The sequence below is a fragment of the Schistocerca americana genome, chromosome 8 (genome assembly GCF_021461395.2).
Source record: "Schistocerca americana isolate TAMUIC-IGC-003095 chromosome 8, iqSchAmer2.1, whole genome shotgun sequence".
In the NCBI taxonomy this organism is placed as follows: domain Eukaryota; kingdom Metazoa; phylum Arthropoda; class Insecta; order Orthoptera; family Acrididae; genus Schistocerca; species Schistocerca americana.
In genome coordinates this window covers 99,468,817-99,492,915 of record NC_060126.1, presented here as the reverse complement: position 1 = coordinate 99,492,915, position 24,099 = coordinate 99,468,817, and the positions used below count along the sequence as shown (strand labels likewise).

General features: G+C 52.0%; 1 protein-coding gene across 1 annotated transcript in view; it reads left to right on the top strand.

Moving 5' to 3' along the window:
- Positions 1 to 1,174: 1,174 nt before the first annotated feature.
- The window catches only part of LOC124545593, a 109,387-nt gene continuing 86,462 nt past the window's right edge, over positions 1,175 to 24,099 (top strand). The window contains exon 1 of the mRNA XM_047124541.1: positions 1,175 to 1,262. Coding sequence (XP_046980497.1) covers positions 1,175 to 1,262 — 88 coding nt within the window. The remainder of the gene's footprint in view (positions 1,263 to 24,099) is intronic.

The following is a 24,099-nucleotide window of genomic DNA, read 5'->3' as shown; positions in this document are numbered from 1 at the left end:
AATGTACCCTTTATCCAAATACGCATTCAGTTGAATCACATTCCAGATCCCTTGTCCAAGTTTGCCAAGGCATTAGTTTATTGATCGCAGTCGTTGTTCGATATGTTGATATAAATTTGATTTCTTGCATGGAAAAATCTAAGTTTACTGAAGTCTTTGTTTAATTTCGTAATCAGATGAATTCCCTTATCATTGATTCAATAGGTAGACGTTAAAGTGCCAAATTAATGCATTTAATTAAAGATTCAAATGAAAGAATTCCACCCACACGATACGCAAGAGCTGCCAAAACGCGTAAACTTACATAAGACGTTTCATCAGTGTAGTTTTAGACTGGCAGATGCGGGGTACAAACTGGATGTATTTTCCAGGGCCACAAATGTCGCTCGCTGAATTGAGGACGTTGGCATTATTTCCTTGTAATTTCTATTCTTTGTTTTCTCGGTCTGTCTTTTAGTTTAAGTATTTTTATTAAAATGAGAGACTTCATTAGTGTCTATAACAAAGAGAAATACGTAATGTTGAGATCACTGTCATTAATTGTATTGTACCAATGTAATTCATTTGCATCAATTCTTGCGAGAGAATTGCAAGCCCTTCTGGCCATGTGACCAACTGAGACAATTGTCCAGTCCGTCAAGGACAATGTCCTTCGCCTACCTCTAACGAAGGAGTTGATATTCTGCTCCATAACAGCTTGTGTCGGAATTCTGGGCAATAAACTGGTAGACTCAACAGTCGAGCCAAAGACTGGCACCACGTCCATTGTAGTTGTGTCGTCGAAGCAGCTTGTATGCACGTCAGTTGGCGCTGACACTACGTACCACTCTAAGTAGTGAGGGGGCTCATGTTTGCCGTGTCGCGCATACACATAGGGCACTTTTCACTTACCGTGTCCGTCGGTCCTCTTACAGTGACTACGGTGTAGGACACTCTCTCCTGATGCGTGGACTCTCTCTACGGCGATAGCACACGCTCGTGGAAATTCCAAGAAGGCAGTAGTCATAGCATGGGATGTTTGAGAGCACACTTGTATTTTACAGGGAGGCGCTGTGTGACATAAACATGTCCCCTATCCTTGTACAAATGAGGTAGCTTTCTATACCTGGTAACCTATACGTATATAAACCTTTAAATTGTAACGACTGTTTCTTTACATTTACAGGACTGCGTCATGAAGAATGCAGTAGCAGCAGCAGTGCGTCTCTGTTTGATGGTGACAGTGTTGGCAGCAGAGCCGGACAAGGAAGATGATGACGGAGGTCAGTAGGGTGTCGCTCTGAACCACACGTTAATATTTAATTATTTCACTGTAACCGTAATGTTTCATACACTATAACTGTGGCTGCCTATTTTTCCTGAGTCGTGTTACTAGTTTAGTTGCAATGTATGACAAAAATATTGCTTTCATACTGGTCTTTCACGTGTCTGGTTGTCAAAGGAAAACTGGGCCCCAAGTAGTCTTGCAAGCCCCTTTCACATATGCTGCCTTTATTTCCACGCATGTACGTTAATCTTAATTACATTTATATTAGTGGTCACTAAGACATTAATCTAAATGAAGGAAGTATGGGGTGCTGCGTAGTAATTTGTTGTCACTAGAAATCAAGCAAAGGAATAAACAGAGAAGTAAATAACCCAGAATACTTTCGATAAAATGGACGCAATCATCAAACCGAATATTCCAATATGCAGAGAGTTGATGCAGAGAGTTTACAATCAATGTGTATTTTATTAGTTCTGACATATATTAGACAAATATACAATTTTAATGACAAAATTATTCAAAAATTGGAGACTAACTAGCGACCATTTAACAAGAGGCATGTTAGGACTTTATGGGGTGGCAAGAAAAGAAACAAGCGAATCAGGCAACAGACTGGAATGGAAGACGTAATTCTGACTTCAAAGAAAAGGAATTGAAGTTTGGAGGGAAATGCAACAATGCTAATGGATGGTAAATACACCAAGGATGTTGTGTGCTGGATTTGAAGTCATAAGATCGAGACGACGGCGTATAGGATAGTGGGTAAATGACATTAGAACACATTTAGGAGCAGCATGTATGGGCATAGCCGAAACCCCTAATGTATGGGAAACTCAAGAGGAGGTCCTTATCCTACAGTGGTTGTCAAAAGTGTAATGATAATAACGAAGATCCATAGTGAACAGCTTTAAATTGTTTTGCAGGGAATTTCTGAATTTCGTTCTCAATTCTGACATCTTTTAAATTTTGAAAAATATTTTTCAATGTGATATTTCCCACATGTCTGTTCGAAGCGTTCTTTCTCGTGAAACGCTTTAACATTTTAGCCTAGCTTTTTCATATCATTAAATAATTTCTTTTCAAGAACGTATAAATAAAATGGAATTGTGCACTAGGAATAAACCGACCGAGGTCGAACTGTTTTCAACAGCCTGGTCTTGTATTTGGGAGGATGGAAGCACGAATCTGCAACTAACCATCCATGGGCATCGAGATTGAAGCTGCACATCATGCAGCTTATTGCGCACAGTTTGAGTCGTAGCACAACGCCCTGTGCCTGCATGAAAAAAGCATTATTCAACATGGTGGCGTTGCTGTCAGGGTTCCTCCGAGCCAAAATCGGTAGTCAGCGGTCATCCACTGCAGTAGTAGCCCTTGGGCGGTCTGAGCATGTCACCGACGGTTCCTATCTCTCTGTATCTCCTCCATGTCCGAACAACATCGCTGTGTTTCACTCCGAGACGCCTGGATACTTCCCTTCTTCCGTGCCCTTCCTGGCACAAAGTATTAATGCGGACCGCGGTATTGACCGTCTAGGCATGGTTGAACTACAGGCAACACGAACCGTTAACCTCCTTCCAAGTGGAATGACTGGAACTGATCGGCTGTCGGACACCCTCCGTCTAATAGGCGCTGCTGCTGCATCGTTGCTTACATCTTTGGGCGGCATTAGTGACATCTCTGAACGTTCGAGAAGACTGTGTCTGTAATGCAGTATCCACGTCTACCTTCAGGAGTTCTGGGAACCATGGTGATGCAAAAATTTTGTTGTTGTGTGTATATGGAACTGTAACAACCTATTCCATAGACAAGCTTCTGAAGGAGTGATCCATCATGGCGTATAAAATAATCATCCTTATAAAATCAAACAACTGAAAATGTAGGATGGAATGTAACAATATTATGAGGAGGAAAGTTGCTACTCACCATATAGCGGAGATGCTGAGTAGCAACTGTTCTTCCCATAATACCGTTACATTTCATTCTTATAAAATGTACGCGAGTTGAAGATTCAGAATGAAGAACCAAAAGACCACCCATGCTGGCAAGACAAGTTTGTTTTGACGTGTGTTGCCAGGTTGGTTGGGCTTTTGGCATTTCACTTTTAATCTTTAATTTGTACACGCTCTATAAGGATGACAATTTTATACGCCGTTATGGGTAATCCATAATGGCGTATAAAATTGTCATCCTTATGAAACGCTTTTGTAAGCCAGGCTATGGAACAGTAACAGTTCTTGTCTGGAGAGAAAGGGACCAAACTACAGGGGCATGAGTCCATTTTTCCTCACTCAAACAGCTCGCAGAGTAAAGCCATTCCCCAAAAGAGTCTGCGAAGTAAAAAAGGCGGAAAACTAACCGCTAACCACACTGAAAGACAAAACTAAAGAGGCAAGACAAAGGGACGAACGTGCACTGAAAGGAAAAAAGGGGTAGAAGGTATTAAAAGAATAAAGTAGTTGGCCTGGGTGGCTGATTGTATGGAAGAAAAAAGGATGCCACTCTGCAATACACTAAAATCTGCAGCATAAAAGACAAGGTTAGAGAAAAACAGATAGGCAAAAGACGAAGACCAAGGCGAACAAATAGCAAATAGAGAGTGAGGGAGGGAGGGCGGAGCCCTGGGAGAGAGAGCCAGACGCTCACCCTTAGATTGTGCGATGAAAACGAATAAAACGTAAAACTATTTCAGTTGATTCATTGTCTCCCAACATCACAGACAGTGTGGTGACAAAATGGGCCACAGAGCGGCTAAAATTGATCAGTCAGACAAGATGGAGACGACAGTCAACTGGGAAGTACAATGGCACTGAGGTAGGTTTCTGCAATGGGGGAGGTAACCATAAGTCAGCCATGTATGGGCGATGTGGGGCTGGCAAGGACAATAGAGTCACTGTGAGTGGATGCAGGACTGCCACACATTCATTGTCTGCTTCACAATACGGAATTTATTTGGTGTACTGAGGATGCACCATTCAGCATCCCGGATCCCAAAAACTGTACAGTGTAAGACCAATTGTAGATCAATTTCCAGTTGACTGATCTCCAGAGTTTTACTGGTAGCCTGTCAGCAAGTTCATTGCCCAGGATCCTGACATGTCCTGGCGTCAAAATGATGCACGCTGAACGTCCACTGTTTCTGAGAGCATAAAGAGACTCCTGGAGAGTCATTAGCAAAGGATGGCAAGGGAAGCACTGGTCGAGAGCTTGTAGGCTGCTTAAGGAGTCTCTACAGGTGATGAAGGACTCACCTGCACAGGAGTGGATATGCTTAAAAGCTACCAACTCTGCAGTAAAAGCCCCCAGGGGCTCAGAATTCATTTGCTGGGTACGGGCTTGGCGACCCCGGGGCTCCTGAGCTGGGGACTGGTAAGCGCCGTCAGTCCTCTGTCACTGTAAGCTCTGGGCATACATCAACGACCACCGTGCGGCGCGGCGGTGGAATGTTGTGTGTCTCAGGGAGTGGGGATCTTGGCTTGACCCCCCAGATCGCGAGGATGGAATAAACCTCTACAAACAACACCTCAATCTCAAGGTGTGCTGCGTGCTGGTGAGATGCATGGCTGTTGAGGTGGAACAGTCGTTAACGGGCAACCTGTGGGGAACCTGCCACACCTCAGTTGTATAAGGCTTACCTAGGCACGTGGGGCTCTGTCTAGGTGGACTTCTAGTTCCCTAGCTGCTCGTGGGACCGAGATGGATCCTTCCAATTCCTCTTTTCTTCCTCCCAGCGGAAAGGGTGGGCCGCTGGAAGGTTCTAACACCCAGTCTCTTAAGAGGGCTCGTGCAGTCAGTCCCCTGACTCCGGCACTTCTTTGACAAGTCCAGTCTTAGGTAACAGAATGCATTCTGGTAATGCGAATGTGTTTCTCATTGTGAAACGGAAGGAGGGTAGTTTCGAGAAGCTTTCGCCCTTCTATATACAAAAGGGATTGGAGGGAATCGGTGGCTCCATAAAATCGGTGAAATGCTTACGTAATGGGACCTTGCTAGTCGAAACTTCCACTTCCCAGCAAGCAACTAACCTCCAATCTGCTAAATGTCTTGGAGAGTATGCCATAGACACTGAACTGCACAGCACCTTGAACTACAGCAAAGGTGTTGTGACATGCCGGGATCTAGTTGACATTCCCAAGGAAGAACTGCAACGTGAGTGGGCTCCGGAATGTATCGTTGATGTCCAACACATCATGAAGAGGGTTGATGGCAATCTTGTCAAATCCGACTCCTTTATTCTGACCTTCAGTAGCACATAACTTCCTGAACATGTTAAAGCTGGCTTCCTTCGCCTTAGTGTGAGGCATTATTTTCCGACCCCAATGTGCTGTTTTAAATGCCAGCTTTTTGGGCATACCACCTTAGGATGTAAAGACGAAGCGACTTGTGGAAACTGTGGTAAGGCTGTTCATGAAGGAGTTAGTTGCTCGTCTCCGGCTAAATGTATCAATTGCTCTAAGAACCACCCTGTTTGGAGTAGGGACTGCCAAATATTTTTAGAGGAACGCAAAATCCAGGAAATAAAAACAACCAAGCGTATCCCCTATGGGGAGGCCAAGAAGATCTATAAGTCGATGGAATCTCCCACATTTGCTACATCTTTTGCATCCCTGGTTCAGAAGCCTACTCCCAAAGTCGATGCCTCAACGCAGACCGAGGTGGTGAGTGTTGGCACTAACACCTGCAGCTGTCAGTGCACTTGCAATGCAGCCAGTGTTTCAGTGCCAGTAGCCCCTACTCGAACGGCAGACAAAGGTACAGTGGCGAACTTGGGCCAGCCCCTGGCGCCTCCAAAAGCAGCGGCTGTTCCCAAGCCCAGTGCGCCAATTACCACTCCCACATCCGCTCCCCCAAAGCCCACCAAACCACAGAAAGCTCCTGTACAGCAGGAACAGGAGGTCAAATCCCATGCTAAACCATCTGACCGTGCGGATGTTGTTTTACGTGAGGCTCATCTGACTCTTCCCCAGAGTTGATGGAATACGATGTATGTGTGGGGCAATCATCTCGTCCCACATCTGCCCCTCCACCTGCTGCGCTCTCCCCACCACATCGGAGAGACAGGATGAAGGTGCTACCCCCAACACAGATGGCTCCCATACTTCAGTGGAACTTGCAAGGGTTCAGGACGCATGTGGAGGAACTTCGTCTACTCTCTCAGGGTAGACCACTGTCTCCAGGAGACATATTTCCATCCATCATACTCCCCTGAGATACGAGGCTATACACTCCAGAAAAAGGACGACCTGAGTGGGGCGAGAGCTAGAGGCGGCGTAGGTATTTTCGTCAGGACGGACTACCACTGCTCGCCTCTCTCACTTACGACGACTTTACAGGCCGTTGCTGTGTCCATGCACGTGCGTCATCCATTGACTGTATGTTCACTTTACTTGCCCCCACATGATGCACTTGATGAAGCGGCCCTCACCGACCTTCTTACACAGCACCCCCAGCCATTCATTATTTGTGGTGATTTTAATGCCCACAATGTGCTTTGGGGCTCTGCAATTACCTGCCCCAGGGGTAGAGCAATTGAGAGGCTTCTCCTGTCATCCTGTACCTACTTGCTCAATGGAGGACAGAGTACTCATTTCTGCACAGCGACTGGGTCGTTCTCTGCCATTAATCTCTCGCCTTGCTCTCCAGCTCTTGCCGCCAGTGCTCACTGGGAAGTGATCATTTCCCAATCTGGATTCACCTGCCAGATGACGTGGGCCCCGAAAGGAGACCACCACGATTGGTGCTCAGTGGAGCTGGCTGGACACTTTATAGCCAGTTGGCCCAATTCGAACACTGTGCGAATGTTGAGGTGTGGGTGGATCATATTACCAAAACGGTCCACCATGCCGCTGCGGCATCCATTCCACAGTCCACAGGTCACCGGAAAAGGCCACCTGTGCCTTGGTGGAGTGACGAATGCCGCTCTGCAATCAGGACCAGGCGTGCGGCTCTGTGTCGGTTCAAGTGTCGGCCGACTGCTGAGAATCTTGCAGCCTTTCGGGTGGCGAGGGCAAGATGTCGCCACATTATTCGTGAGAGCAAGAAGAGATCATGGCAACAGTTCCTGAACACCATTATCGTTCCACCAAAAGTTCCAATGAGTGGGAGACCATCAGGAGAATTTCTGGCAGAGGAGGGAGGTGCCGCATAGCTGCTGTAACGAATAACGGCACTCTTCACATGGATCCGCGAGACATTGCCCAGACTATGGCAGCGTATTTTTCCACAGTTACTGCAACAACGAGTCAGGATCCAGGTTTCCAGCGCCATAGAGCGGGCCCCCTGCGGGTTCGGGGGTAAGAATAGGCCCGCAGTATTCCTGCCTGTCGTAAGAGGCGACTAAAAGGAGTCTCAAACGTTTCGGCCTTCTGTGATGGTCCCCTCTTGGGTTTGACCTATTTTTTTTCCAAATTTCCGTTGTTAGTGCGTGCCATTTGGGGAAGGACACCTTACGTGGTGTTTTTCTATTGGTCCATCATGCTCCACCATCTTGCATGTTACCTATTGTCGTGTGGGGGGGACTACGCCCAACATCTTCTGGGTTGTCTCCTTCTTGCCTTCTGCGCACTCTTCTTCTTAGCGCCCACGACAACTGTGGACCCTTTCAACACCTAAAATCCAGCACGGTAGCCAGTCCGTTGTGGTGGGGTCGTCATGTACCCTCTTGGTGGTAGCCCCCTGACCACGCAGGGATCGCACTACAGATGCCAGAGCTGTTTCCTCCCCATGCATGCCAAGGAGTATGTGCCCATCTTGTCTGGGGCACGGGGACTCCGGGCAATGGGATATCGGCCAGGTACCCGTTGCTTTGGCTGGGTGGCGCCCTTGGGGAGAGCCCTCGTTCGGAGTAGGTGGCATCTGGGTGGATGTGGCGCAATGAAGCGCAATAAATCACACCAAGCTGGTGGTCGCACGGCCACCAGCGTCTCTAAGCGAGGTAGAGTCGACTTTGATACTGCACAATATGATCCTCAGACGTTCCCCTCGTTGGCTGCGCCATGGGAGGGACGCCGATCTAGTGCCAAGCGGGAGCCTTACGTACCGCAATACCTTGTCTGCAGCAGGACTGATGGTGACTCCTTTCTTACGACGAAGCCTATGTTTTTTGTGGAACACCTGGAGGATAAGTCTGGGGAAGTGGCGGGGTTGTCTAAAATGAGGAATGGGTCCATCCTCCTCAAGACGTCCTCCCCAGCCCAGTCACGAGCGTTGCTCTTGTGTGATAAGCTGGGTGACGTCCCTGTTACCGTCACTCCCCACAGTAGCTTAAATATGGTCCAGGGGATTATTTACCATCGTGACCTCTTGTTGCAATCCGATGACGAGCTGAGAGCCGACTTGGAACGACGTGGTGTGCATTTTGTCCGTCGTGTATATAGAGGACCCAAGACAAACAGGGTGGCCACCAGTGCCTTTATCTTGGCCTTCGAGGGTGATGTCTTGCCCGAGAAGGTCAAGGTGATGGTTTACCGTTGCGACGTCAAGCCATACGTGCCTCCCCCGATGCGGTGCTTCCAGTGCTGGAAGTTTGGGCATATGTCCTCCCGTTGCCCATCCAGCGCTACATGTCGAGATTGCGGACGCCCCTCTCATCCTGATTCTCCATGTGCGCCTCCGCCTGTATGTGTCAACTGTGGGGAGCACCACTCTCCATGCTCGCCGGATTGCCCCATTCTTCATAAGGAGCGGAAGATAATGGAATTTAAGACCCTGGACCGGCTTACTTGTCGAGAGGCTAAACAGAAATATGAAAGGTTGTATCCTGCTTCCCTTCGAACATCTTATGCTGCAGCCACGTTATCGTCGCCCACGCGAGCGACGGTTGTCGCCTCATCTGTGCCGCCTTCAGTGGGCCCTCGGGGCCGTGTATCTCTGTCTGCCCCCCTCGTGCCTGGGGGCAAGCCTTCCTCTGTTGCCCCCTTAGCAGTTGGGGGCAAACCCTCTTCTGTCGCTCCCCCCACGCTTACTTCGGGAGTGACATCTGCTCCACAACCGGGGGGCTCGATCCCTCCCCCTCCTTCTCCGCCGGCGTTGCCTCCGCCGGTTCCTCTCTCGCGGAAGGGGTCCCTTGGGGCTCTCCCTTCCTCCGTTTCTTCTCCTACCCAGCCGGATGTCAGCCAGTGGCTGAAGGTTCCGCCACCTGCTGGTCGTAGGGCTTCTGCGTCGTCGTCAGCCTCCGACGCTCCTTCAGAGAAGCTCTCCCAGCCCTCTCACCCTAAGGGCCGACGTGAGAAGAAGGAACGGCACGTGTCCAAGAAGAAGGACGTTCCAGCGGTTTCAGCACCGCCTGCTGTACCTAGTCCTGGCTCCGGGGATGAGGTGGAGATCCTCGCCTCTGCCGCGGATCTCGCCCTGACGGAACCCTTGGGGGCCTCTCCTATGGACTCAGCTGACTCTCCCCCGGTGGCGGCAGTTGGCTCTGAGGCACTGTCTGCCTCTTAGTCGCATTCACGCCCTCCCAGTCCCTTCCTGCTTCCATTCTCCAATGGAACTGCGGTGGTTATTTCCGCCACCTGCCTGAGCTCCGGATGCTTCTGAGTGATTCCCCTGTTCTCTGCATTGCTCTGCAGGAAACTTGGTTTCCGGCACTGCGGACCCCCGCCCTTCGCGGTTATCGGGGACACTATAAGAACCGCGCTGCCTGTCAACGAGCGTCAGGTGGGGTTTGTCTTTTTGTTCACCACTCTGTCTGTAGCTCGCCAGTACCCCTTCAGACGCCTTCAGAGGCAGTCGCTGTCAGGGTTGAGCTCTCGCCGGCTATTACTGTTTGCTCTGTTTACATTCCTCCGGATGGGGAGCTCCCCCGACATGTCTTGGCTGCACTGCTGGCTCAACTTCCGCCACCTTTGCTGCTTATAGGCGATTTCAATGCCCACAACCCTCTATGGGGTGGGACTGTCTCCAATGACCGCGGTCGGGCCGTGAAGCATGTGTTGGCCCAGCTCGACCTTAGCCTCTTGAATACCGGTGCTCCCACGCATTTCAGTGTGGCCCATGGCTCTTTCTCGGCCATCGATCTCTCTCTTTGCAGCCCCGGGCTTGTCCCATCCCTCCACTGGTGAGTGCATCCTGACCTGTGTGGTAGTGACCATTTTCCCATCTATTTGTCACTGCCCCAGTGTCATTCTTCTGGGCGCCTGCCCCGCTGGGCTCTCCACAGGGCTGACTGGCCGGCTTTTACTTCTGCTGCAACCATTGAGTCTCCCCCCCAAGGTGACATCGACGGGGTGGTCCGTGTCTTAACCACATCCATCATTTCGGCGGCTGAGGCTACCATCCCCCGCTCTTCTGGAAAGGCGGGGGGATAAGATGCAGTCGCCGAGCTCGTCGCAAAGTGCGCGGCAAGCTGTTCAGCAATGGCGGCAGCGTCCGTGCAGACAGCGCCGTCCAAGGAGAGCCCAGGTACACCCATAGGGGTCTGGTATCCAGAAATCCGCCGTATCCGGGACCACACGAGCGAGGGGGAGACACGGGAGCCCAAGGAGGAGACATACCGCTCCCAGCACTCCTGCTTACGCCGTGCAATAAGACGGCGGGCCAAGGCACGGAGCCTCTTAAAGGCGATGAGAGTCTCCAGAGACGGGTGCCGCCTATGACGCTGGAGAGCCCGCCGACGGTCGCGAATAGCCTCAGCAATCTCCAGCGACCACCAGGGTACAGCCTTCCTCCGAGGGAGTCCAGAAGAGCGGGGGATGGCAGCCTCGGCCGCCGAAATGATGGATGTGGTTAAGACACGGACCACCCCGTCGATGTCACCTTGGGGGTGAGACTCAATGGTTGCAGCAGAAGTAAATGCTGGCCAGTCAGCCCTGTGGAGAGCCCAGCGGTGCAGGCGCCCAGAAGAATGACACTGGGGCAGTGACAAATAGATGGGAAAATGGTCACTACCACACAGGTCAGGATGCACTCGCCAGTGGAGGGATGGGACAAGCCCGGGGCTGCAAAGAGAGAGATCGATGGCCGAGAAAGAGCCATGGGCCACACTGAAATGCGTGGGAGCGAGCCGAGCGGACGCAGTTCTCATTTCACACGCGTCGTTCTGAAAAATACAATGCTCCTTTCAGCGAGAGGGAATTCCTCGCTGCCCTCGCCGATTGCCCTGATACAGCACCAGGACCGGACTGCATCCACGCGCAGATGCTGAAGCATCTCTCCCGGGACTGCCAGAGACACATTCGCGCGGTATTTAACCGCATTTGGAGCGAGGGCGTGTTCCCGTCGCAATGGCGAGAGGGTGTTATTGTCCCCATCTTGAAGCCCGGTGCGGACCCACTGGCGGTGGATAGCTATCGTCCCATTACCCTCACCAACGTTTTGTGCAAATTGCTCGAACGTATGGTGGGGTGGCATTTGTGTTGGGTCCTTGAGTCGCGCGGTCTCCTCGCTCCATCCCTGGGTGGCTTCCGTTGGGGCCGGTCTGCCACAGACAATTTGGTGCGGCTGGAATCTGCTATTCGTACGGCCTTTGCCCGACGTCAGCATCTCGTTGCTGTATTTTTCGATCTGCGGAAGGCGTATGACACCACATGGAGGCATCACATCCTCGCCACGTTGCATGAGTGGGGTCTTCGTGGTCGGCTCCCGGCTTTTCTTCAAACCTTTCTATTGCACCGCTCTTTCCGGGTGCAAGTCGGTGCCGCCTCTAGTTCATCTTATCTACAAGAAAATGGGGTCCCGCAGGGCTCGGTGTTCAGCGTCTCCTTATTTCTAATGGCCATTAATGGTCTGGCTGCAGCAGTGGGGTCGTCGGTGTCTCCTTCTTTGTATGCCAACGACTTCTGCATCTCATTTAGCTCCACGACTACCGACTACGCTAGTTGCCAAACGCAGGCTGCAGGTAGCCTTTCGGAAGGCAGCATCATGGGCTCTGACTCACGGTTTTCAGTTCTCTGCAGCCAAGACTCGAGTTATGTATTTCTGCAGGCGTCGGACGGTCCACCCTCATCCTGAACTTTACCTCGACGGCCACCTGCTTGAAGTGGTGGACACTTGCCGCTTCTTGGGACTCGTGTTTGATGCCCGGCTCACATGGGCTCCTCATATTACTCAGCTGAAGCAAAAATGCTGGCGGCACCTCAGCGCCCTCCGCTGCCTTAGCCACACGTCTTGGGGTGCGGATCGCTGTACGCTGCTGCGATTGTACAGAGCCCTTGTGCAGTCTCGGCTTGATTATGGGAGTCTGGCCTATGGGTCTGCATCACCCTCAGTGTTGAAGTTGTTAGACCCCATACACCACTGTGGGGTTCGGCTTGAACTGGCGCCTTTCGTACGAGCCCCGTGGATAGTCTACTGGTGGAGGCCGGGGTTCCCCAGCTGCGGATTCGCCGCCATCGACTGCTCGCCGACTATGCTGTCCACGTGCATTGCTCGCCAGGCCATCCCAATCGTCGCCTGCTTTTTTCCCTGCCATGGTCCTCCATCTGCCCGAACGGCGACCTAGGTCTGGGCTTTCCGTCGCTGTCCGCGTTCAGTCCCTGCTGTCGGAATTGGGTTCATTCCCTCTTCCGCCTCCCTTCCGGGTCCGTGCACCTACGCCTCCCTGGTGTTTGTCCCGGCCATCTGTCCGTCTGGACTTGGCACAGGGACCCAAGGACTCGGTTCCGCCTGTGGCCCTCCGTCGCCGTTTTCTTGCACTCCTCGCCTCATTTTCGGACTGTGAGACTGTCTACACTGATGGTTCCCTGGTTGATGGTCGCACTGCCTACTCTTTTGCTCATGCTGCCCATGTTGAGCAGCGCTCCTTGTCGGCTGGCTGCAGTATTTTTACTGCAGAGCTGGTGGCCATCTTGCGCGCTCTTGAGCATATGCGTTTCTGCTCAGGTAGGTCCATCGTGATCTGCAGTGACTTCCTGAGCAGCCTTCAGGCCTCGACCGCTGCTATCCCTCCTCTCCTCTGGTGTCCTCCATTCAGGAGTCTGTTTCCGCCATTGCCCGTTCTGGTCGTTCGGTGGTCTTGGTTTGGACGCCCGGTCATGTTGGCATCCCAGGGAACGAACGTGTAGACAGGCTGGCCAAAGGGGCGATCGACGCCCTGGCTTTGGAGATCGGCCTTACGGCTCGCGACCAGCAGCTGGTGTTGCGCCGTAAGCTGATTGGGATGTGGGCTGCTGAGTGGCGTGGCATGACAGCCCCGAATAAACTGCGGGCTGTCAAGGGGACGACCGATGTGTGGCGTTCCTCCCTGCAGGCTTCTTGCAGGGACTCGGTAGTCCTGTGTCGGCTGCGCATCGGCCATACATACCTGACGCACGGCCATCTGTTGCGTCAGGAGGATCCCCCCTTGTGTCGGTGTGGGTCCCGGCCGACGGTCGGCCACATTTTGCTCGAGTGTCCTCGACTGCACACACTCCGGCAATCTTTTAATCTCCCGGGCACTTTGGCTTTGGTTTTATCCGACGATGCCTCCATGGCTGACACTGTTTTACATTTTATCCGTAGTAGTCCTTTTTATGGTTCGATTTAGGGAGGTCCTGCGCCTTTCCCTTTCTGTGTCTTTTGTCCTTGTGTCTGTTGCTGTTCTGGTGTGCCGTCAGATGGTTGACTCTTTCCCTTTTTTTTCTTGTGGTCAGTCAACCAGTCTCCGGCCATCCTCCTTTCTTCTGTTTCTTTCTGTCTGGTGTTCCTCTGTCCTGTTCTTGTCTGTAGTGTTTGTTGCTGCATTTGTGTTCTTTTGGCGCCTGGGGGGACGTCTCCGCCCCCTTTGGTTTTTACCTGCTCCGTAGATTTTCGGCTCGCCTGATTTTGGAATGGGGGACTGATGACCTTCGCTGTTTAGTCCCCCTTAAACATCCCAACAACCACCACCACCACCATAGAGCGGTTGCTGAGAGATGTAGCCTGGACTTCCAGTCCACATGAAGTTTACAACTGCCAATTTTCTATGTGGGAGCTGGATTCTGCATTGTCTGGAGCTCGTGACACATCCCCTGGTCATGGTAGGATCCATTACAGTATGCACAACAAAGAAATCCTCCTCGCACTTTTTAATGCCATTTGGGCGTCGGGTCACTTTCCTGACGCGTGGCGTGAGGGAGTTTTAATTCCTTTTTTAAAACCTGGGAAAGACCGCGTGAGCCCGAGTAGCTACCGTAGTGTTGCCCTCACTAGTTGCATGGGGAAGACCTTGGAGCGGATGGTCAACCGCCGCATTGTCTGGATGTTAGAATCCCGGCAACTCCTTAGTCGCTTTCAGTGTGGGTTCAGGAGGTTTCGTTCCACCTTCGATAACCTTGCCCTCCTGGAGGCGGCTATACAACAAGCTTTCCTACGCCGTCATCACCTTCTAGGTGTATTTTTCGACATCAAGAAGGCCTACGATTCCACTTGGAGGAGTCTCATCGTGGAGCAACTTCACGAATGGGGTTTTTGTGGTTCTCTTCCTCTTTTTATTCAGTCTTTCCTCTCACCACGACATTTTAGATACCGAATTGGTGACGTCCTGTCTGATCGCTTTGAGCAGGAGAACGGTGTCCCTCAGGGTGGCGTTTTAAGTGTGACTCTCTTTGCCATCGCTATTAATAGCATTACATCCATAGTGAAAAGTCCTGTCCAGTGTTCCTTGTTTGAGGATGATTTCTCTTTGTTTTGCTCGTCTTCAAGCCTTGCAACGACAACGCGTCAGTTGCAACTTACTATTAGACTGAGCGCAGACGAGTGGTTTTAAGTTTTCCACCGAGAAGTCTGTATGTTTTCTTTTTAACCGTTCTCGTTCGATTTTAACCTTTCCTGATTTGAGGATGAGGGACACTTCTTACTTTTAAAGACACAGTGATATTTCTGGGGCTCATTTTTGACTCGAAGCTTATGTGGTTACCTCATCTTAAAGACCTGAAACGGCGGTCGCTTCAGACTTTAAGTATTTTAAAATGTCTTAGCTACAGTACATGGGGATCTGAGAGGACTTGTCTGCTCCAGTTTTACAGGGCGTTTGTGCGATCTCGGCTAGATTAAGGGTGCACGGTGTATTGGTCTGCGAGGCCTTCTTACTTAAAGATGTTGGACGTTGTGCACCATGAAGGGCTTCGGTTGGCCACTGGGGCATTCCGAACTAGCCCCATACCAAGCCTCTGTGCGGAGACTGGTGAACCGCCACTTCATATGCGGCGACGGTTACTCGTGTGACGCAGCCCTATGGGATTCGCGCACAGGATTGCCTCGCTGGCTGGTCTTCGTATTTTACGTTGCGGTTGGAGCAGATCTCCACCTTAGCTACTCCGGAGACCCAAACTTATTTTAGATTTGACTAATTTTAAGAAAGATAGCACACCAAATTTTAGATTCCAATCTCTGTTTTTTTACAGTTTAGATGTGCATCACGGTTTCACCATCGTTAACACTGATGGCTCTAAACAGGAGGATTTCCTTGGCTGTTCTGTGGTGTTCCCTGACCATGTTACCTGGCCCCCCTGCTGGTTCGGGGGTTAGAATAGGCCCGCGGTATTCCTGCCTGTCGTAAGAGGCGACTAAAAGGAGTCTCAAACGGTTCAGCCTTATGTGATAGTCCCCTGTCGGGTTTGACCTCCATATCTCAAAATTTTTCCGAAGAGCGAGCCGATTGAGGAAGGGCGCCTTACTTGGTGCATTGTGTCCATGTTGTGTTGAGAACTTTCGCCATCTCATTCATCGTTGCATTGCAGTCCTGCCCACTCTCCATCGCTTGGGCATGGCTACGCTCCTGCGTGCACTTTCTGCCAAGCACTGTGCAGGGCCATTTTCTGCACTGATGACGCCCATGGACCACATGTCACCTAACATCCAGCACGGTAGCCAGTCCGTTGAGGTGGGGCTGCCATGTACCCTCTTGCTTGTAGCCCCCTGACAACACAGGGATCGCTCTACTGATGCCTGCGCCGTTAACTCCCCACGTATGCCAAGGAGTAGATGCCCATCTCCCTGGGGCATCGGGACTCCCGGGAATGGCCATCCTGCGAGGTGGCCTTTGCTGTGGCTGGGTGGCGCCCGTGGGGAGGGCCCTTGGTCGGAGTAGGTGGCATCAGGGTGGATGACACGCAATGAAGCGTGGCACATCTTCTCTTGCTGGTCGCCCACCACCAGCAGTCTCTAAGCGTTCGAGGGCCCATTTTAAAGGTAACGTATATGACCCCAAATCGTTCCCCTCCCTCGCCACGCCATGGGAGGAACGAAAGGCATTGCATGAAAGTGAGACGTATTCGCCCAGATATCTTGTCTGTACCAGAGATGATGGGGAATCTTTTATATCCGTGAAGCCTCAGTTCTTTGTAGAGCATTTAGAGGAAAAGTTTGGGGAGGTGGAGGGCTTGTCCAAGATACGGTCTGGATCGGTGTTGATAAAAACGGCATCCTCCTCCCAGTCGCTGGCCTTGCTCGCTTGTACTAAGCTGGGGGATGTCTCCGTCACCATCACGCCCCATAAAAGTCTGAATATGGTCCAGGGCTTTATCTTCCACAGGGATCTCCTTTTACAGTCCAATGACGAGCTGCGCGCCAACCTGGAGCGCTGAGGTGTCCATTTCGTCCGGCGCGTCCACCGGGGTCCGAGGGATCGTCAAGTTGCCACCGGTGCCTTCATCTTGGCCTCCGAGGGTGACACGTTACCTGAGAAGGTCAAGGTGATGGTGTACCGTTGTGATGTCATGCCATATATCCCTCCCCCGATGCGGTGCTTCAAGTGTTGGAAGTTCAGCCATATGTCTTCACGCTGTGCTTCCGACCTCGTCTGTCGCGATTGCGGTCGACCATCTCATCCTGATCATCCCCGTGCCCCGCCTCGAATCTGTGTGAACTGTGGTGCGCACCATCCGCGTTGCTCGCCAGACTGTCCGATTCTGCAGAAGGAGCGGAAGATCATGGAAATCAAGACTCTCGACCGCCTGACGTACACTGAGGAGAAGCGGAAATATGATCGGCTTCATTCAGTGCGCATGCCAGCTTCTTATGCCGCAACTGTCACTCCTGCTACAGTTCCATCCGCTCCAGTCAGCTCTCAGAGTCGAAGTCCCACACCTGCCCCCTTGATGGTGGGGGGCACTAAACCCACTGTTGCTCCTGCTCCATCTACTTCAGGAACAACACCCCCCTAACCATCGGGGACATCAGTTCCCCCTTCCCAGCCGGAGAAGCGTAAGACTTCTTCGGCTACTCTCGTAAGGAAGGGGTCCCTTGGGTACCTCCCTTCCCAAGTTCCGACCGGTACCAAAGCCGACAGCCGCAAGTGGCTTAAACAACCGCCGATCCCTGGTCGTCAGGACACACGGTCGTTGTCTGTCCCTGAGACTGACCCAGTGACGCCCTCCCAGCCTGAACCACCAAAGGCACAGCGCGAGAAGCAGAAGAAGAAGAAACTCCCCAAGGCTACCGACATTGCGGTGGCACCCATTCCACCACTTCCTACAAGCTCTGCGTCTGAGGATGAGGTGGAGATTCTGGCGTCCGCTGAGGACATGGATCTCGCCAGTCCCTCGGACGCAATAGATGGCTGTTGTAGAGGTGGTGACTCAGTAGCAGCAGGGGCCCCGGAGGCGTAATCTGCCTCCCCAGTCCCTTCACGCCTTTCCCATCCATGGCCAATACCATCCTCCAGTGGAACTGCAGCGGTTTCTTCCACCATCTAGCTGAGCTCCGCCAACTTATCAGCCTTCATCCTTTACTTTGCATTGCTCTGCAGGAAACTTGGTTTCCAGCAATGCGAACCCCCGCCCTCCGTGGCTATCGGGGTTATTTTAAGAACTGAGCAGCTTATGAAAGGGTGTCTGGTGGTGTCTGCATATATGTCCTTAACTCTCTTCACAGCGAGTTTGTACCTCTACAAACAGCTTTAGAGTCTGTCGCTGTTCGGGTGTGGACGCCACAGGCTATTACCGTCTGCAGTATTTACCTTCCACCGGATGGTGCTGTCGCGCAGCATGTCCTGGCTGCTCTGATAGCCCAACTGCCGCCACCTTTCTTGTTGCTGGGCGATTTCAATGCCCACAACCCTCTATGGGGTGGGACTGCCTCCGATGACCGCGGTCGTGCCGTGGAGCATTTGTTGGCTCAGCTCGACCTTAGCCTCTTGAACACCGGTGCTCTCACGCATTTCAGTGTGGCCCATGGCTCGTTCTTGGCCCTTGATCTCTCAATTTGCAGCCCTGGACTTGTCCCATCCCTCCACTGGAGAGTGCATCCTGACCTGTGTGGTAGTGACCATTTTCCCATCTATTTGTCACTGCCCCAGTGTCATTCTTCTGGGCGCCTGCCCCGCTGGGCTCTCCACAGGGCTGACTGGCCGGGTTTTACTTTCGCGGCAACCATTGAGTCTTCCCCACAGGGTGACATTGACGAGGTGGTCCGTGTCTTAACCACGTCAATCATTTCGGCGGCCGAGGCTGCCATCCCCCACTCTTCTGGACTCCCTCGGAGGAAGGCTGTACCCTGGTGGTCGCCGGAGATTGCTGAGGCTATTCGCGACCGTAGGCAGACCCTCCAGCGTCATAGGCAGCACCCGTCTCTCGAGACCCTCATCGCCTTTAAGAGGCTCCGTGCCTTCGCCCGTCGTCTTATTACACGGCGTAAGCGGGAGTGCTGGGAGAGGTATGTCTCCTCCTTGGGCTCCCGTGTCTCCCCCTCGCTCGTGTGGTCCCGGATCCGGCGGATTTATGGACACCAGACCCCTATGGGTGTCCGTGGGATCTCCTTGGACGGCGCTGTCTGCACGGACGCTGCCGCCGTTGCTGAACACCTTGCTGCGCACTTTGCTAAGAGCTCTGTGACTGCAACTTATCCCCCCGCCTTTTGCTCTCTCAAGGAGCGAGCCGAGCAGACGCCGTTATCATTCCGCACGTGTCGTTCTGAAAAATACAATGCTCCTTTCAGCGAGAGGGAATTCCTCGCTGCCCTCGCTGATTGCCCTGATACAGCACCAGGACCGGACTGCATCCACGCACAGATGCTGAAGCATCTCTCCAGGGACTGCCAGAGACACATCCTCACCATCTTTAACCGCATTTGGAGCGAGGGCGTGTTTCCGTCGCAATGGCGAGAGGGTGTTATTGTCCCCATCTTGAAGCCCGGTGCGGACCCACTGGCGGTGGACAGCTATCGTCCCATTACCCTCACCAACGTTTTGTGCAAATTGCTCGAACGTATGGTAGGGCGGCGTTTGTGTTGGGTCCTTGAGTCGCGCGGTCTCCTCGCTCCATCCCTGGGTGGCTTCCGTTGGGGCCGGTCTGCCACAGACAATTTGGTGTGGCTGGAATCTGCTATTCGTACGGCCTTTGCCCGACGTCAGCATCTCGTTGCTGTATTTTTCGATCTGTGGAAGGCGTATGACACCACATGGAGGCATCACATCCTCGTCACGTTGCATGAGTGGGGTCTTCATGGTCGGCTCCCGGCTTTTCTTCAAACCTTTTTATTGCGCCGCTCTTTCCGGGTGCAAGTCGGTGCCACCTCTAGTTCATCTTATATACAGGAAAATGGGGTCCCGCAGGGCTCGGTGTTGAGCGTTTCCTTATTTCTAGTGGCCATTAATGGTCTGGCTGCAGCAGTGGGGTCGTCGGTGTCTCCTTCTTTGTATGCCGACGACTTCTACATCTCATTTAGCTCCATGACTACGGGAGTCGCCGAACGCAGGCTGCAAGTCGCCGTTCGCAGGGCAGCATCATGGGCTCTGACTCACGGTTTTCAGTTCTCTGCAGCCAAGACTCGAGTTATGCACTTCTGCAGGCGTCAGACAGTCCACCCTCATCCTGAACTTTACCTCGACGGCCACCTGCTTGAAGTGGTGGACACTTGCCGCTTCTTGGGACTCATGTTTGATGCCCGGCTCACATGGGTTCCTCATGTTACTCAGCTGAAGCAAAAATGCTGGCGGCACCTCAACGACCTCCGCTGCCTTAGCCACACGTCTTGGGGTGCAGATCGCTGCACGCTGCTGCAATTGTACAGAGCCCTTGTGCAGTCCCGGCTTGATTATGGGAGCCTGGCCTATGGGTTTGCATCACCCTCAGTGTTGAAGTTGTTAAACCCCATACACCACTGTGGAGTTCGGCTTGCAACGCGCTTTCCGTACGAGCCCCGTGGATAGTCTACTGGTGGAGGCCGGGGTTCCCCCGCTGCGGATTCGCCGCCATCGACTGCTCGCCGACTATGCTGTCCACGTGCATTGCTCGCCCGGCCATCCCAATCGTCGCCTGCTTTTCCCTGCCGTGGTCCTCGATCTGCCCAAACGGCGACCTAGGTCTGGGCTTTCCATAGCTGTCCGCGTCCAGTCCCTGCTGTCGGTACTGGGGTCATTCCCTCTTCTGCCTCCCTTCCGGGTCTTTGCACCTACGCCTCCCTGGTGTTTGCCCCGGCCCCCTGTCCGTCTGGACTTGGCACAGGGACCCAAGGACTCGGTTCCGCCTGTGGCCCTCCGTCGCCGTTTTCTTGCACTCCTCGCCTCATTTTCGGGCTGTGAGACTGTCTACACTGATGGTTCCCTGGTTGATGGTCGCACTGCCTACGCTTTTGCTCACGCTGCCCATGTTGAACAGCGCTCCTTGCCGGCTGGCTGCAGTATTTTTACTGCAGAGCTGGTGGCCGTATTGCGCGCTCTTGGGCATGTGCGTTCCTGCTCAGGTACGTCCATCGTCATCTCCAGTGACTCCCTGAGCAGCCTCTAGGCCATCGTCCGCTGTTATCGCTCTTCTCCTCTGGTGTCCTCTATTTGTCGACAGGCTGGCCAAAGGGGCGATCGACGCCCCAGCTTTGGACATCGGCTTCACAGCTCGCGATCAGCAGCTGGTGTTGCGCCGTAAGGTCCTTGGGATGTGGACTGCTGAGTGGCGTGGCATGACCTTCCCGAATAAACTGCGGGCTGTTAAGGAGACGACCGATGTGTGGCGCTCCTCCCTGCGGGCTTCTTGCAGGGACTCTGTTATCCTGTGTCGGCTCCGCATTGGCCATACATACCTGACGCACGGCCATCTTTTGCGTCAGGAGGATCCCCCCCTGTGTCGGTGTGGGTCCCGGCTGACGGTCGCCCACATTTTATTGGAGTGTCCCCGACTGCGCACCCTACGGCAGTCTTTTAAGCTCCCGGGCACTTTGCCTTTGGTTTTAAGCGACAATGCCTCCATGGCTGATGACGTTTTCAATTTTATCCGTGGTAGTCCTTTTTATGGTTCCATTTAGGGAGGTCCTGCTCCTTTCCCTTTGTATGTATCTTGTCCTCGAGTCTCTCATATTTGGTTGCAGATTTTAGTGTGTAATCGGTTGGTTGACTCTTTCCCTTTTTTGTTGTCGTGGTCAGTTAACCAGTCTCCGGCCATCTTCTTTTCTTCTGATTCCTTTTGTCTGGTGTTCATCTGTACTCTTCGTGTCTGTAGTGTTCGTTACCGCATTTGTGTTCTTTTAGGGCCTGGGGGGGAGTCTCCTTCCCCTTGGGGTTTTACCTGCTTCGTGCATTTATGTCTCGCCTGTTTTTGGAATGGGGGACTGATGACCTTAGCTGTTTAGTCCCTCTTAAACATCCCAACAACCAACCAACCAACCAACCACCACCACCACCACCATACCGTGATGCAAGGGCAGAAGCACAAGCTGATGGGGATCTGCCTTGTGTTTTAGCTAACGATGAGACGTGTGTGTCTAGGGTTTTTAAGTTTTGCGATGTGTCTGGACTATGGCCTAAACTTTTAGGCTGGAGGTTTTAGTGTATTGCAGAGTGGCTGACTCCTCCCTTTTTTCCTTGCGGTCAGCCAGCCACTTCCATGTGCTACATTGTTTTAGCTCCCTCTACCATTTTCTTCCCGTGTTGTCCATGTTTTACTGCTGACACCCTGCATCATCCCACGCTTCGGTGTGGTTGAGCACATGTTTTTCAACGATTGTTCCCCGTGTTTTATGTTCCGTTTTATATTGCTGTTCTGAGTTTGTTCTTGACACCCGTCTCACTATGTTACTGAACGGGCGCTGAAGACCTTGCTGTCGTGCGCCCAAAAACCCCTCTACTACTACTACTACTACTACTACTACTATGCAGTATCAACACTGCAGCCATCCAACTAGGAGCATAGGTCAGTATGTCCAACGTGAGCGTAAGCGAAGCCAACGTGACCATTGATCATTGAAACGTTGGTGTGGACTGTTTCTGAGTGCTGGAATGCTGAGAATAGAGAAAAATTTCTGGCGGAGGGTCTCAGGTGGAACTGAGCTTTTTGGATCTTGTGATAGGTTCAGACTAAGCTGGGGCCAAGAAATGGACCATGGAGGTGTATAAGAGTGGACCTGCAGGCACGGTGGTAGAAGTAAAGTGTCGAGTTCAGTAAGAAGCGACTGGGCAGAGACTGCAATTGGAATCCCAGATCTGGACTGCCATTGCAGAGGATTGGTCGCCTTGTTAGGGAAAGGGCACAGTAATTTGGATGGTGAGGCGAACTATGAATGTGTGCAGTGTAATTCAAAAGCAGCTGTTGTCACCTGATCCGCAATGTAGCACCCCAGATTCCAAGATCAGGCGGTCTTTGGGCTCACCGTATGTTCAAGTAGCTTGCACAGACAATTGGTCAGGCTGATAGGACCATAGCTATCCACTTCTAGCTACTTTTTACTAGGCATGAGCACTGGAATGATCATACTTTCCCGCCATTGCGACGTGAATTCGCCATCGCTCCAAATGCGATTGAAGGCAGCAAGGAGGTGGCGCTGGTAAACCGCTACCAGATGTTAAATCATTTAGGAATGGATGTGGTCTGGTCCGGGATATGTCTGACGACAAATGGCAAAGGCACAGCGTCATGGTGGCGTGGACCAAAAGGTAGATGTTGTCGTTACACCTGCTATTTTAGGAGATGAATGGCGAGGCAGTAGTTCTCAGATGAAGAGGTGTGAACATAATGTTTGGCAATGCGCTAAGCGATTACATCTGGATCAGCAGTACAACTCCATGTGAGGAAATTCCAGATATACATGCAGGAGTCTGGTATCCCTGAAGGTATCAGAGCCTGACGAAAACCTGCAAGGAGAGGTTTGTGTTCCAATGGTGGAGGCATATTATTCCCAGCACTCCTACTTCCTCGTTTGATGAGCTGATGGACATGAGTATGCAGCCGTTTGAAGGGAAGGAGGTACTACAGGGATGGGTAGCGTTTATGACATTGAGGGCCTGCCTACGGTCTCTAATGGCTGCAGTTATTTCTGGCGACCACCAAGGCAATGTCTTCCACCTGGGGCAAGCTGAGGAACAAGGTATTACCGATTTAGTTGCGGCAACAACGGTAGTAGTGATGGTCTGGATCACCTCATCGATGTTGCCATCCATCGGTGATTCAGCGGTGGTAGTGTAGGTGAAAGCGCCCCAGTCAGCCTCAGTAAGAGCCCATCTAGGTAAGCGTCCAGCTGAGTGACGTTGGGATAGGAACAGGAAGAGCAAAAAGTTGTCACTACCACACAAATCGTTGTCAGCTGTCGCGTGGATAGAAGGGAGAAGGCCACGATTGCAAACTGAGAGATCAGTGGCTGAGTATGTGCCATGTGCCACACTGAAATGGGTGGGGACACTGGCATTTAGGAGGGAAAGGTAGAGTTGAGTTCGTAAATCCTCGACATCTTTATCATAGCTAGTAATCTTGGTTCCACCCCACAAAGGGTTAAGGCATTAAAATCATTCAGAAGTAGAAAATGTGGGGGGGAGTAGGAAAATTAGTGCAGCCAATACATGGTAGGCACCTCACCATCTGGAGGAAGGTAGATCTTATAGATGGTAATTTCCTGTGTTGTCCTCTCCCTGACAGACACGGCTTCTAAAGGTGTTTGATGGGGCACAAATTCGCTACATAGACATACATACAAACTCCATCTGACATTCTGCTACAGTCAGGATGGTTTTTGTAGTA